Source organism: Echinops telfairi, unplaced genomic scaffold, assembly GCF_000313985.2.
Source record: "Echinops telfairi isolate 266 unplaced genomic scaffold, ASM31398v2 ScPeMD7_7400;HRSCAF=8409, whole genome shotgun sequence".
Taxonomy (NCBI): Eukaryota; Metazoa; Chordata; class Mammalia; order Afrosoricida; family Tenrecidae; genus Echinops; species Echinops telfairi.
The window spans coordinates 3614381-3630440 of NW_022111300.1; the positions used below are offsets into that span (position 1 = coordinate 3614381).

General features: G+C 37.0%; 1 protein-coding gene across 1 annotated transcript in view; it reads right to left on the reverse strand.

The window, feature by feature from the left end:
• The window catches only part of NDC80 (NDC80 kinetochore complex component), a 74762-nt gene that overhangs the window by 10187 nt on the left and 48515 nt on the right, over positions 1 to 16060 (reverse strand). The window contains exons 11-15 of the mRNA XM_004702887.2: positions 15443 to 15648; positions 11195 to 11347; positions 7512 to 7601; positions 2979 to 3071; positions 402 to 532 (exon numbers count right to left, since the gene is read on the reverse strand). Of these exons, the coding sequence (XP_004702944.1) occupies positions 402 to 532; positions 2979 to 3071; positions 7512 to 7601; positions 11195 to 11347; positions 15443 to 15648 (673 nt within the window). The remainder of the gene's footprint in view (positions 1 to 401; positions 533 to 2978; positions 3072 to 7511; positions 7602 to 11194; positions 11348 to 15442; positions 15649 to 16060) is intronic.

A 16060-nucleotide genomic window follows, 5' to 3' on the forward strand; every position in this document is an offset into this window, starting at 1 on the left:
ATAGCTATAAATAGTATAAAAGTATTTCTTAGATATCTAATATTTAAACAAACTTGTAATTCTATGTATGTAGTTCTGCTTTCAGTATCATTCTCAAATTCAAATAACGTTATAAAAACAAAACAAAATAAAAACACCCAAATAACCAACAATAACCAATGCTGACTCATTGAAACCAACCCCTTGTGGGTTCATTAACTGCTTATGGGAGTGGAAAGCCCAGTTTTTCTCCCAATGAGCTGCTGGTGGTGTCGAACTGCTGACCATGTGGATCGCAGCCAAGTATAACCACTATACCACCAGCGCTCCTATATTAATTAAAGCAAATCAGAATAGACAGAGTTTTACACAAATGTCAAATAATTCATCTAAAACATGATACGTCTTGGAGATGAACTTACTCCCTCTCAATGGTATCTAGTTCATTCATCGCTTCACTGAGGCCCTCATTAATAACACTCTCCAGCCGGTGCTTGTGCTTCTCCAAGGACTCCAGCTCATCAGCACCCTTCTGGTCTTCTTCTTCAGCTTCCTATAAACATCAAGTTACAGTGTGGGTTATGTGATACATCACACATACTCCAAAAATATTTATTTCCAAGCATTTCCTTATATTATCTGTATTATTATGATGTTTATTTATGTGTAAGACTTAAGATGTTCCTTTGGGAATTCCATATCATAAACACAAATATCTCTTCTCTATATAGGATTCATTCAGCAGCATTTTCAAGTCTAAACAACTAGAACATTTTGTTACTTCTAAAAATTTTTTTTTCTTGTATCAAGGAATATTAAGGTAGGCCAAAATATGGATAACTCTTAGACTATCATTTTATATTTACATTAACCATGTACATTAGTCATATTTTTTAGCCTATGCAAAGCGATATTTTAACATCCACCCATGTAACTCTTCTCCATCCATGCCTGCTATGCCTGGCATATCCCTTTGTGGTAAACATTCCAAATCCTAAGGTGTGCTTTAAAGATGGTTGACAATTAAATTCCTGTGTACTCTGACCTCTACATGTCCTGCTTTCCAATAAACCCCCAATAAAAATGTCTGCCCACAGTCTTACTGCATCTCTGCCTGTGACAACCCCTTATGCTTTCATCATGTGATCCTGCTGGACATGCTGGAAACACCAGGGACAGTTGGTATAATAAATCTTTACATATTTCGGTATCTTATCGTACTATGATAGCAAGTTAAAATACTATGCACAGGTGCTGTACACCAAATTTATCAGTTTTCAGATTTCTCAAGAGAGAGTCCTTCATTTAAGTGCTTTGGAGAATGAATTCAAGTACAGGTGATCCTGAGACAACATGGATATGAACCTCACCCTGAGCTTACTTACACAAGGATTTTGTTTAAAATGCCGCGAGGCTAATCATTGCAGTATGAACAGTTCTAGTAAACTGCTATCACAACAAAAAGGGATCTTTTGTTTCTCATATATTTTGATCGTGTTTACTGCAATGCCATAAACCTTGAATACCTTGCATAACACCCTGGGATACATATGGGGTACTTGTGATGCTGGGAGTGCTCCCCGGAGTCAAAGTCATGACATTTTAAGAAAAAGTTGAGTTGTTTGGTATGTACCACAGATTGAGGTCGATAGCTCCCTTCCAATTCAACATAAAGGGGTCCAGCACAAGGGCCACAGTGAAGAAAGAACAGAAATTCGTGAGGCATCACTGTAGCTCTAAGTCAGAATTGACTTGATGGCAGGGAGCTTGTGGGCTCATCACTGTAGCTACACCAGCAAGTGTGAAACCTTGTATGAAATCCCTTTCAGCTCACATTATAAACGCAGCTCTTTGTGGGTGTGGTACACTTAGCATGCAAAGTTCGTATGAATCGATTGTTTATGCTAAGATTTCTGGACCATAGAAAGCTATTAGTAGTTTAAGTTTCTGGACAATCAAACATTATGCATGGCCTTTTCAACTGCATGATGGAGGTGGGGAGCAGAACCCCCGACCCCCTATTGTTCAAGGACATATGAAAAAATTAAAATGGCTAACAAATGTCTCACATTTGATATGTAGGTTATATTAAGTGTAATTACGTTCTGAAAATTTCACAACTGACTTTAAAAGAAATAAAATACAGACTGGCCCCTAAATATGGTATAGATCAGAAGAAAAGTTTTTAATTTCAACCCTTTGTTGGCATACTGGAGAAAACATCAGGGTGGCTAAAGTTTTTATATAAATTGTGATAAAGTGGTGTTAGACAAAAATCACCTGACTACTGCCCTAAGACAAATGCATTAACAGGGAGGGGAGTCGGGAAAGGATATGGAATCAATTTTATTAATCTGTCCAGGATAGTCAGTGTGTAATGACCCTTTATTTTTTATTAATCACTTTATTGGGGGCTCTTACAAATCTTATGACAATCCATCATTCAATTGTATTAAGCACACTTGTACATATGTTACCATCAACATTTCAAAAACATTTTCTTTCTACTTGAGCCCTTGGTATCAGCTCTTTTTCCCCCTCCCACCCTTGTGAATCCTTGATCATTATATATTATTGTAGTTATTTTGTGTCTTACACTGTCTGTTGTCTCCTTTCATCCACTTTTCTGTTATTCGTCCCCATGGGGGGTGGGTTATATATCCAACTTTGGGATGGGGTTTTGTGATGACTCTTGATGGATAATGACATATACAAAAACCCTTAAGGGAGTTCAAGACTAAATCTTTATAGACAGGTAGTTAGGCTTCCAAAATATTTTCACCAAGGAATACGGAATAATGCCTATTGCACAGCATGTAAAATACTAGACAATAAACAAAATAACTTAACTCCTCACAACAGACTTTTATAATAAAAGAGGAAACTGAAACCAACAAAATATATTTTAATATTTCAGCTATGGTGCCAGAATATATACCTAGTCAATCAATCCTGACACAGTCATTGCTAACTCAGGCAGAATGTGGCAAAGTTCTTACCTTAACTTTGTGCTGGTAAAGGTCATCTAGCTTTTGAACTTCTTCTTTCAGAGATCTCACACTTCTCTTGCTTTCTGTAACCATGATATGCAACTAGGAGAATACAATTTTGGTTGAGAAACTATAGTTATATACAAAATGTTTTTAAACTAGCTTTTTAATACTGCCAATTAGTGAATGGAATATGATTATCTCCTGGTCCTTGTGGAAAAATTTTATGCTCAAGGAGAGAAATTTCAAAGAAACTTGTATTTTTTTAACGTGTAATTTATACTTGCAATAAAAATAAAATGCACTTAGAAAAGAAAACATAGAATACTGTTTAGGTGAAATAGTAATCATCATGTTTTAAGAGAAGGTGCTAAAGTAGGGTATTAGTTAGGAGTCAAAACCTCTGGTTTACAGTGATGAATGTATGAAGCACATCGCTGCATGGGAAGAACTGGAGGAAATCATGCTAAGTGATGTAAGCCAAGCACAAAAGGACAAGTACAACATGAGTCCGCTGAGGTAAGCTTTAAAAAAAAAAAAGTGCAAAAGGGGAATAGGGAAAAAGCTACTGTGTACAAACATTCCTGGAGTGAAGACCAGGTAGTATGGCAGGGACCAGACCAAATCCAGGGATACATATGGTAGCCAACTAAAAAGGAGGTGTGGAAAGGAAAAAATAAAGAAATAGGTAGTGGGGGCACAGGGCACTAACCCACCCAAGGGGAGGGTATTGTTTATATCTCCACAGGGAAAGAGGGACCAGACTTCAACCCAGTGCTCCAAGATGTGAATGAAACATGCCAGCATGGAGTAGGGAACCAGTGGAGAGTTCTGAGGAGCTGGCCCCAGTCCCAACTAGTACATGGACACCTGCCCTTTCCCCCAGAAGAATTTATTTCAAAGGACAGCATTGAATCTGCAGCTCTGGGAGAGGGACAAATCTGATCAGAGCACACGGGAGCAGATGAAGGGGGAGGAGAGAGTGGAGCACATCCTGAAGAACCAACCCTTGAAGACGATGTTCCTGATTAGAGCACTCAGTCCACAGAGAGGGCCACATGGCTGGCCCCACTATGAGATACGACGTCCCTCACTGACCCATAGCCCTACAGGGGACAACAACGGAGACAGTGTGGGAACTGGGGCCGATCTGATCCCACCATACCGAGGCAAAGCACTAAGGGGGTGCAAAAGAACAACAAAGGAACTGAGTAGCAAGGTCCCCAGGGAATGCTGAAGGTGGACTTAGGGGTCAGGGCGTGGTGCCCCAACAGACTGGACTGGAAAACATTCCTAAAGGCCAACAAATAGTCCTTGAACTAATTACAAGCTTTTCTTTCTTGTTGTGTTTTGTTTTTTTGGTCATTGATTTGTTGTTGTTGTTTTGTTGTATATTGTTGCTTGGTTTTGCTCAGTCTTGTTTTTGTGCATGTTATTATCTCCGCAGGTCTGTCTAAGTAAGATAGGCTGGATGAACAATTTGGAGGAGAAAACAACGGGACTGACAGTTCTGGGGGGACATGGGAGAAGGAGAGGTGGGGGGGAAAGGTAGTGGTGTTAACAGACCCAGGGACAAGAGAACAAGTGATCCAAATCAGTGGTGAGGGTGTAGGAGGCCTGGTAGGGCGTGATCAAGGGTAACGTAACCAAGAAGAATTACTGAAACCCAAATGAAGACTGAGCATGATAGTGGGACAAGTCAAAGGAAATAGAGGAAAGAGCTAGGAGGCAAAGGACACTTATAGCAGTCTAAATAAAGGCATGTACATATGTAAATATATTTATATATGAGGATGGGGGAATAGATCTAAGTGGATATATTTATAGGGTTAGTATTAAGGTAGCATTGGGCCTCCACTCAAGTACTCCCTCAATGCAAGAATATTTTCTTCTATTACATTGGCATTCTATGATGCTTACCTTCCTGACACAACTGAAGACCCGCTGAAGACAAAGCGGGTGAATAAGTAAATGTGGTGAAGAAAGCTGATGGTGCCCAGCTAGCCAAAGATACAGCATCTGGGGTGTTAATGGCTTGAAGGTAAACAAGCGGCCATCTAGCTCAGAAGCAACAAAGTTCACATACAAGAAGCACACCAGCCTGTGAGATCACGAGGTGTTGAAGGGATCAGGTATCATCAGAACAAAAAATTGTTTCGTTGTGAATAAGGGGGGGTGGGGGGAGTGTGGGTTGGAGACCCAAAACCCATTTGTAGGCCACTGGATATCCCCTTACAGAAGGGTCTCGGGGAGGAGACGAGCCAGTCAGGGTGCGATGTAGCAACGATGAAACATATAGCTTTCCTCTAGTTCCTAAATGCTTCCTCCCTCCCCATTATCATGATCCCAATTTTACTTTACAAATCTGGCTAGCCCAGGGTATGTACACTGGTAGATAAGAACTGGAAACACAGTGAATCCAGGGCAGAAGATCCCTTCAGGACCAGTAGTGTGAGTGGCGATACTGGGAAGGTGGGTTGGAAAGGGGGAACGGATTATAAGGATCTACATATAATCTCCTCCCAGGGGGATGGACAACAGAAAAATGGGTGAAGGGAGACACTAGATAGGGCAAGATATGACAAAATAATAATTTATCAATTATCAAGGGTTCATGAGGGAGGGGGGAGCGGGGAGAAAAATGAGCTGATGCCAGGGGCTTAGGTGGAAAGCAAATGTTTTGAGAATGATGAGGGCAATGAATGTAGAAATGTGCTTTACACAATTGATGTATGTATGGATTGTGATAAGAGTTGTATGAGCCCCTCATAAAATAATAATAATAAAAAAATACAACCCTCTGGTTTACTTCTCAGTAAAATTAGGTTCTTGATACCTGCTCTTTCACTGGTGACTAGCAAAGTGTTTTTAAGCACTAGTAAATACGATTTAAATATATTAATATTAATAAACATGTTAATATATTAATATAAATGTGTTTTTACCTCTCTAGTTTTGAACTTTAATTCTAGATTTTCATTTATGATTGACCTCTGGAATTTAAAAATATATTAATTTTATTGGTTAATGTTTGCTAATTGCTAATAGTCACGGCTATAAGTAGTATTAAAGTAGTAACCACATTTAATCTTGTTGAAGCTTGAATTTTAGTTGTGTCGATAGCAAAACAGAAGGAAACAAAAAAGGTTTGCCCAGAGCTCATTTCCTTCTGACAAATGCTGATAACCAGTTGATGCCTGTAATTAATATACAATGTTCTTCAGCTGTAATTAGTACAAAATGTTCTTCATCTGGACCAAGAGGAAAATGGGGAGTTGGGGTGGGGGGGAAGCAACTTGTAAACAGCTAATACTTAAAGAAAAAAAAAGTGAGTCTTTATAAATGGAATTTAAAGAATATGCATATATGTTTTGCAAAAACCAAACTAATAATGCTATTGTTATTTGGGAAAATAATACAGTATTTGGGTAAGTGGTCAAATTAACTACATTCAATAAAGAAATTTGTACCTTCTCATTTAATCATCAAAAATCCCTTTAAAGGAAAATTCTTTCCTTGTCTTACAAGTGCGTAAGGAAGAACTAAGAAGAATGCAATTGGCTCCAGGTCACATATTTTTAACTGTACAGTAGTCAAGGACAGATGCTGTACCTCATGGGACTGTTTCTAGAATATTACCTGACATTCAAGTTGATTTAAAGATTAGAATTAATGACGATATAGCAACCTTCACATAGGTCTGTTTCACACAACACAGAATTCAGTGATAGAGGTTACATTCCTTATGTTGAAGAGTTCAAAACCATCATCTCTATCCTTTTCCAAACTGTGATTTCATTTTATATCTTAGCGTGGTTTTTTAGCAGGCATATAAAAGTTCTAAAAAATTTGAATTATTAGTGCTTTGCCTTGTTTGGTGTAGTATAATATCTTTGTACAAATTTGAGAAGTAGCTTTTCTTTTCTTTTTTTAAAAATTACATATTGCTTTCATGATTAATCACTGTGTTTAAAAAAAAATCATTTTATTAGGGGCTCATACGACTTATCACAATCCGTACATACATCAATTGTAGCTTTTCTTAATTGGCTATAAAAATGCTTTATTCTAAAGAACATAATAGCGCTCTCTCTCTCATGGGTATTGATAATTTTATGCTTCAAGGATTTTTAAGCAGGAACATTCTGGAAATTACTTCTGAAAATAAACTGAAATTTCCCCAAATTTTATGACCAGAATGAAAAACTTTATAAAAAAACCTCTTTTTCTATCAGATCTACTATTAAGGTAGCCACCTCAAATCCCTTGTAGAATGAAAATAGATTCTAATAAATTATCTCTAGTGACAGGACACAATTCTTTAGTTTTCTTAAAAACAAACAAACAAACAAACCAAAAAACCCCAAACACTCAGTTTTCTATCACTTGATCAATGAAATGTCAGTCTAAGTTGTTTTGCTCGATTTCAAATGTTTCTAAGTCAACTCTTCAACTCTTATTTTTCATAATTTTATTAAAATTCATTTCTTATTAATCAGAAAACCATGAATCACATTTATGCTTATGTTTTAAAATTCTTACTTGTTCTGAGGTATCTTCTAAACCCATTTTTTTATTTAGAGCTTTATTAATTTCTTCTTCAGTTTGATTCAGGAGTTCTTTGAGTGGTACCTATAAAATACATAGGAATGTAGGTTATATGTCACATATGTTATTTGCAAAATTCCTCTAATGAAGTATCTATACATTGTAATAGGAGATACTACTCATCATTTCATACATAAGAGAAAAAAGTAAATCAATGACATTTTTAATATAGACTGATAATAGGTTATTTATTTATTTTTCTGATAATAGGTTATTAACAAGGGAGAAAAAGTAAATTTTTAATGCAATTGCTATAACCGTAGAGGCATTTTGAAGTTTTTAATCAGTTTTAATTTTAGCCTGTTCTTTTTTAAAAGATGCAATGACTAATCTATTTAAGAATTGATTTTCAACTTTTCTTCAGATACATTCATAACATGTGGGGTTAAATGACATTGATTCTATTTTTATTGTTATGACTTAATAGTATAAAAAGGTCCAGTGCTCTACTTCTGAAAACCAGCCAATGAAAACCCTATGGATCACAATGGTCTGATACACAGTATGTTGTCACATCATGTATGGGGCCAGTTGAACAGCAGGCTAACAACATTATGACACAAAATTATCTCTAGAATCACAGAGTATGTTCTTTTCTTAGCATATGCACTCTTTTTATTTTGGCTAACATCTTTTGCTCGTAACAGTACCTAGCAACATAACCTCTTTGTCTGCGAATTGATCTAGGCAATTATTTCCCCTCACTCATCTCACAAACTGCCATCAAGTTGATTCTGACTCATAGCAACCTTGAGGACGGAGAAGAACTGCCCCTGTGGGTTTCTAAAATTGTAAATATTTACAAGAGGGAGTAATTGGTGGTTTTGAACTGAGGACCTTGAGGTTAGCAACACAACACAAAACCCACAAGCCCACCAATTACTCAAAGCAGTGGTAAGCAAATTCCATTTTCATCTAATTATCCATTTACTAGAAGAACAATTCAGTAAAAGATAAAATGTTTACTAGATATATTTTTCTACTGAAAATTAATGTCTGTTCACCGAAAAACAAATTGCTGCAGAACCAGGACCTGTATCTATTTTGGGTTGGTATGTATCTCCCACATTTAGCTGGTCTGGAACATACAAAGGTTTTCAAACTATCTGTGGAGAAGTTCCATAATCTATCATTTAATTTTTTCTATTAATTTTTTGAAGCCCCCTTTGTAATCCACACTCTATTGAACAGAATAGTAATTCATTCTATTTAATGAATGAATGATTACCAAGCAAGAAATACATAAATTTGAGACTTAAAAAAACCCCTGATTTTTACTGATATAAAAACATCACATCTTGAAGGCCAGTGAACAGACCTGGAATTTTTGTATAATTCTTCTCTCTTTTTATTTGATTTTTTCTTATTCATTTACAATTTTCATTTTTTAAAGTTTGGGCTAAAAAACAAAACAAAACAAAAAAATCACAGCCTAATGACTTAAGTAAAAATCCAAACTATTCTGGAGATTGGCATTTTAAAGGGGGTAAGGAAAATAAAAAATCTGAACAGTTAAAGAGTTGCAATACAGCAACGACTTTTTATTTCCCAAATTGCAACTTTAGCCAATTTAGGCACAGATCGCTTATCATTAGCTGCTATTGTTATTTAAATGCTTTCATCAGTCCGTACACCAGGAACCTTTCCCAGGGACAGGGACTAGCCCCCATATATCTCATCTTCTCGTGATTTTTACCTGTGTCACCACCACTTCCACTATAATCTGGGAAGAATGACTATTAATATACCTGAAAAGATTTTTAATAAAGCAAAAATATAGCAATTATTTATGTTTTTTAAGGAGACCAAAGGAGATCACTGTAAACTTAGGAACAAGAGTTAGATCATATTTGTCTTTAAAATCCTGGTGTCTAAGAAGGGGCCAGCAGACAGGCCTGGAACCATGTATGGCTTTTTTTCCCCCTCTCCTTTTCTTTTTTCAACCTTTTGTTTTCTTATTGTTTGGACTAGGGCATTGCTGGTTTGCCTAATTAGATAAGATGGACATGGGAAGCAAGCTAGGGGAGAAAGCAACAGGGCAAATGATCCCAGAAGGTCTTTGGGGAAGAACGTACTACGGGGAAGGAAGGGTGTGGTGAGCGGTTTAAAACAATGCCATAGACAGGGGAACAACTAGGGAATTAAAACCAATATCTAGGAGGGTGTAGAGATCCTGTGGCTATTAGAGCAATATCAATCTAGCTGATAGGAAGTACCAAGAGGTGAAAGAAGGGGGACCGTGATGGTGGGGCAGGAAGAGGCAAAAGGAAACAGAGGAAAGATATAGTAAACAAATTTATAGCTAAAGGAATGTACTCATGTAAATACATTAATCTATAAAAATAGAGGTACTGAGCTATGTATATATATTTATAAGGCAATACACTGTGGCTGCGGATAAACCTTGGGTCTCAGCTCATACCCTCCCTCAATACAAGAACACTTTGTTCTAACAAAATGGCATTTTGTGATCCCCCCATCAATTGCTGAAGACAAGATGGGTGTATAAGCAGATGAGGGTAGACAGTGGATGGTGCCTTGCTATTAAAAGATATAGCATCTGGGGTGTTAAAGGCTTGAAGTTAAACTTAAACAAGCGGTCATCCAACAGTGAAGAAACAAGCCCACATGGAAGAAGCACACCAGCCAACGCGATCATGAGATGTCATTGCGACCGGGTAAGAGGCATCAGAAGATTCATAGCAAACAACAAACAAACAAAAACAAAGTGAGAATGAGAGGGGTTGGAGCAGGGACCCAAAGCCCATCTGTGGACAATGGAACATCCCCCGACAGAGGGTTGCAGGGAGAGGATGAGTCAATCAAGGTGCAGCAGAAACAATATACCTGTGATCCTTTGAGGTCTCCTCACCCCACCATCATGACCTCAGTGCTGCTTTCGACTCTGGACTGGACGGGAGCATGTACACAGGTATACGCAAGAGATAAATCTCATGACACATGGAATCCACGAACAGGAATGGGAATAGCAATACCAAAAAGGTAGGGGGAAGGTGGGGAGAGGAAAGGGGTACTGATCGCAACGAATGGCACATAACCGCCCCCTACCCCCGCCTCCAGGGGGAAGAATAGAAACCAGAGGGGAAGAGACAGCGCTTGGTGTGAGATATGAAAACAATAACAATCTTTAATCTATCGAGGGGCCATGAGGGTGGGGGAAGGGGGAGGGAAGGAAAAAAAGAGAAGCTAATCCAAGGGCTCAATACAAAGTAAGAATGATGGCAATATTGTACTTATATGTTGGATACAATTGATGTATGGATTGTAACAAGAATTGTAAGAGCACCCAATAAAATTATCTAAAAAAAAATCTTGGTGTCTATTATAGAACCATATAAAATGTACCATATCTAATCAAATGCTTTATTATTATGGGATAGTTGAATAGACAAGGTTGACAGATCACAAGAAAGTTTCATAACTTGAACAGATACAATCAAGAGATTTCTACTACCAAGAAAGAAGGGAAAAGTTAGTGTTTTTTTAGTCCTAGGCTATGAACATACTAAGTTTTTAAAAAACACTTCTGTATTAATACGTAAACTAGTCATCAATCATAAACTGGAAAACATTTTGAAGTATTCATGATTACTCACGTAAACTTGAGTCTTGTATTTGACAAGGCAGTTGGCACCAGCCTCCGGATTAAACTTAATTTCAAAGTCATACCCTCTGGAATTCTCACCACCTTTGGGGATAAGTTTCAATTTTCTAGCCAACTTGTGATACTCTGCTAACTGCGCTTCAATCTGTTAGAAAAGAAGAGTACAGCATTCAACAAAGAGAAATGTTAAAGTCCCACTCCATTAATTTAGAAAAGGTCATTCCTGAAATTTTACATGCATTATGTCCATTTTTTCTAGTTGTTTAGTAATTTAGTATTTTCAGGCAGTAAGGGTGGGTATTTTAAAATATAACAATGAAAAAGTTTTATATACACTAAATTTGTAGAATTTAAAGACTGAAATAGAGCAGTACATAATCTACTAATATTTTACTTAATGGACAGACAAAATTTAGAGTTCATACATTTTAAAGTCCTGAGAAATTATTAAAATAAGCCCCCTAAATTATACCTTAGCTTTAAAAAAAAAACAAAACACCTTAGTTTTTCACTGGGCTAATTAAAATATTCCATTTATCTAAAATAAGCAAAAAGTAATCATTTCAGTGCCAAAATGTTACTTAACTCTTTTGATGAAAATATTTTAGTGTTATATTCCACATTTCCCATTCATATTTCTTCCTGCAAAGCTGTTTAAATTCATGCCACCAGAATCCCTTTAATTAAGAGACCATTCCAACTCAGTGACTCTACAGGACTGAGTATAACTGCTCCCTAATGTTTCCACGGTACTACATCTTTACAGACTCACACAGCCTCATCGTTCTCTCCTGGAGCTGATGGTGGGTTTGAACTGTTGACTTCAAGTAGCCCAACATAAATGAATCTGCTGTATCACCAGGGTGCCCTTTCCTTGTCATAGTCCCTAAATTTCTTTTTCTCCCTCCTCATTGGTTTTTAAATTTTTGTTTTTTTCTCTATAGCACTTATCACAACCTGGTATGCGTTTGTTTTCACACCACTTTCTTTATTTTATAGGTAGTTCCGAGCTGCTGGTTGAATGAAAAAATGCAACGTTAAGGGCACACAATGGGAACTTGCTCAAATAATCTACAATTTCCAAAACTGCAGCAGATCTCCAAAGCAATACTATCTATTCATATTATACCTTCGCTTTAAAAATTAATGAATCAGGACCTCATTTCAATTATATTACAGTGTAGTAGCTTTCTAGAGATGACTAAAATATGTATGTCTGTTTGTCGTACATGGTTCCAGAATCCTGGGTTTTCTAGGAGTTATTTCTTTTGTTTTTACTTCTGTTTCATTTTTATCCAATGAAAACAGATTTCACAAGCCCACACAATTTATCAAGCCTCACCACTGCAAAGAGGCACCAAACATGTGGCACTTCGGTCAGTTTTCTCTTCCTGCAACCAATTCAGACACTGAAAACTTACCACTCATCCTTCCTGATAGTTCAGTTGGAACCTAATGTTGACTTTAACATAGAGTTCCAGAAAATTACTATTGACCAGTTAGCATGTTGAATAAAAATTAGTCCAGATGATGCACGCAATGTTTATGTATCTTTTGGACTCCACCACGATTATCCCTCTTTCTTGATTCCTAGTTAACCAGGATCCTAAGTCTTTCTTCACAATGTCCAGTGCCCTGACTTGGAGCCCTCTTATCAGGTCCTTGCTTAGATTTCCCAGGTTTCTCTTTCCTTTCACTCTGGTCCCCCAATTCAAAAACATTTTTTTTAAAGTATAGCTTTTGAGCTTGACAGTTCAGATTTCATGTAGTTGAGGAATTGATAACCTTTCCTTTCCCACACAGTACTTGAGGTACGATATATTCATTACTATCATCAGCTCCTTTTTAGGACTCTCAAAAGGCCTGTCCTCAATTCCCCGGATGCTGGTATTTCTAAGCTTTCTATCTTCATCCTAAACATTTTCCCTCAGGGCGTTCATCTACTCCCATGGCTTCAAACACAATTCACAGATTCTTGCCAAATGTTTACTGCAAACCCAACTATTCTAGGGGGCAATTCAGACCCATAGATACAGTATCTGAGAGCATTTGGAAGCTCCAGATACACATTCAATGAGCCATCCCTATTTTTACAGTCACTTGCTCAAATGCCCAAGTCAGACACCTGCATGTCTACACTGACTTACTTTACCTCTATAACTAATCACACCCATCTACTTCTTGGAATCTCTACTAAATCTTTGCTAAACTTATAATTTCGCATCAGATTACTGCCATGTATCTTTACCTGTCTTATACCCTTCTAACTCATTGTTTATATTACAAAAACTGAGATGCTATGAAATCTGATGTCTAAAAAACTTCGCAAAGCGTTAAAGATAAAGTTAACTTCCAAACATGGAAAACGTATCCACCATCTGGTCTCTACAAGAGTGTGCTTCAAAAAGTTAGTGACACGGAGAAATGGAATTAATATAATTTGTTGACCAATGTTTTAAACTCTCATGTATTTTTCCCCTTAAATTAGGTTTATTTTGTTGCTGTTGAAAATATACTCAACCAATCAATCATACACCAACAATTTTTACATGTACAATTTAGTGACATTAACCAACCTCCTTTAGCTACTTTTCTTTTTAAGTGTTCCTACTTCATTAATACCAACTAATGTTCCCCTAGGGCTTCTATTTAACCTTTCAAATGCTGTTCTCAATTTGATCCTATATATAGTTCTTAAAAGAGCATAATGCTTAAGACAGACAATTTTTTATAATGTAAGCTATAACAATATAAAGTTTTAAGACCTCAGGGGATATTTTTGGTTTTTAAGGTCTAAAGATTATTTTAATCCTCAAGGGTTCCTCTACTCTCCACAGCTCCACAAAACCAAGTTCCACATTCTATTTATCCCTCAAGTCTCACCTCTTTAAAAAAAAATCATTTTATTGATGGCTCACACAACTCTTATCACAATCCATCCATTATGTCAAGCACAAGTCTCATCTCTTGCTCTTCAGTCTATTCTCTTTCTAAGATTTTCCAACTAGTCCTTTTTTTTTTTTTTTTGCCTCCCCTGGCATGCCTAACTTTTGTCACTTGGTCTTCTTTGTTCTTCTCAATAGGAGCCCTCATACCATTGTCGTCATGGGTTAGGTTGTCAACCACAAGGTTCAAAATCACCAGCTACTCTGAGGGAAAAAGATGATGTTTTTTACTCCCATAAATATTTAGCTTTGTAAATTCACAGGGTTTCTATCTAGTCCTAATGGGGTTGTGGATTTGGAATTAACTGGAAAGCAGTGAGTTTTTGACTTTTGAACTAACCACTTCAGCTCAGGTGATATCTATCCAAAGAAGCCTTTGCTAGACACTTCATCGACTTCTCCATGCCAAGTGTACTATGTCTGCATTAGTCTGCTTTCTTAGTACCCTGTACAAGCTTGTAGTGAGGTCTGAGCACATGGTAGAAAGTAGAATTGGTCCTTTGGGTTTCCATCGGTGTAAATCTTTACTGGACAAAATCCTTATCTTTGTCCCATGAAGTGATTGGTGGAGCCCAACTGATGAACTTGCAGTTAGCAGCACAACATGTAATATTCTACACAACCAGGGTTCGGCAGGCCTGACCCCCCAAAAAACCATACTTGCTGCCACTGAATTGATGCCAACTCATAAGTGACTTTATTGGGCAGGCTAGAGCTCCTGAGAGTCTGAGACTGTAACTGTTTAGGAAGTAGAAAGCTATCTTTCTCCTGTGGAGCCGGCTCGTGGCTCTGAATTGCTGACCGTGCATTTAATAGCCCAACGCATAATCACTACGCTACCAGGGCTCCTATGGCCTGACCTACAATACATATTAATGTTTGAGTACAGATAAAGTAAATGAAGATGTGGCTCTTTTTTACAGGGTGAGGCATTAGATTTAGGAAAATAATTTTCATAGTCTTAGAGATCTTTTAGTTTTATTTCCTGGTTTCAAATACAGGCTACCTTAAAGGAGCAATTGTGTAAGCACTGGACTGCTAACTGCAAGGTTGGTGGTTCAAAAACCACCAGTGACTTGGAGGGAGAAAGAAGCGATTTGATCTCAGATTTTCTGCCTTTGAGAATCTTTACATAGGTGGAATCAATTACATGGCAGTAGGTTTTTCTTTGTTTTAAATTTGAGGGAAATGAAGGTGTTATTGACTTAATAAAAAGGGAGAAATGTGTTTTTGTCAAGGCTAGAAAATTTTACCTTTACGCATTGAGTTGATTTTGGAAATGATAACATACACACCTTCTCTTTGCCTCTGGCATACTTTAGTTCCTCATTCCACAACTGCTGTTGGTCAGTCTGAAGGTCCTTGGTTAATTTATTAATGGATTGCTGCAATTCATTTCTTTCATGATTTATTCTTTCAATGTCTGCAACTGAGTACTTCTGGTTATCAACAATATTCTGCAGTGCTGTGTTCTCCTGTTTCATTGTTTCACATTCTAGTTCTGCAATTGGATACAAATAAATCATCAAGTTTTTCAATTCCTACAAATAAAGTGATGCTGTATTTAATAGAGTTCAATAGGATGTGTATACTTTCAAGTTATTAACATATATATTTTTCCCTCTCCCATTTTTGATAATTTGTTTGATCCTATTTTATTTTGAATACAATTAGTTTTATATTAAATCTTTTGTTAAAATTGATGTTAAATCATATTACATTATTTCATGCTAAATCATAATAGTTTTTAAAAAAAATAGTTTTGTTATATCTTTATTTTCCTGTTGGCTTCCTATGAGCTTTAAAAAGTATCACATGAGGCCTGTCTAGATAGGACAGGCTGGATGAACAATCTGGAGGAGAAAACAACGGGACTGACAGTTCCAGGGGGACATGGGAGAGGGGGAGGAGGG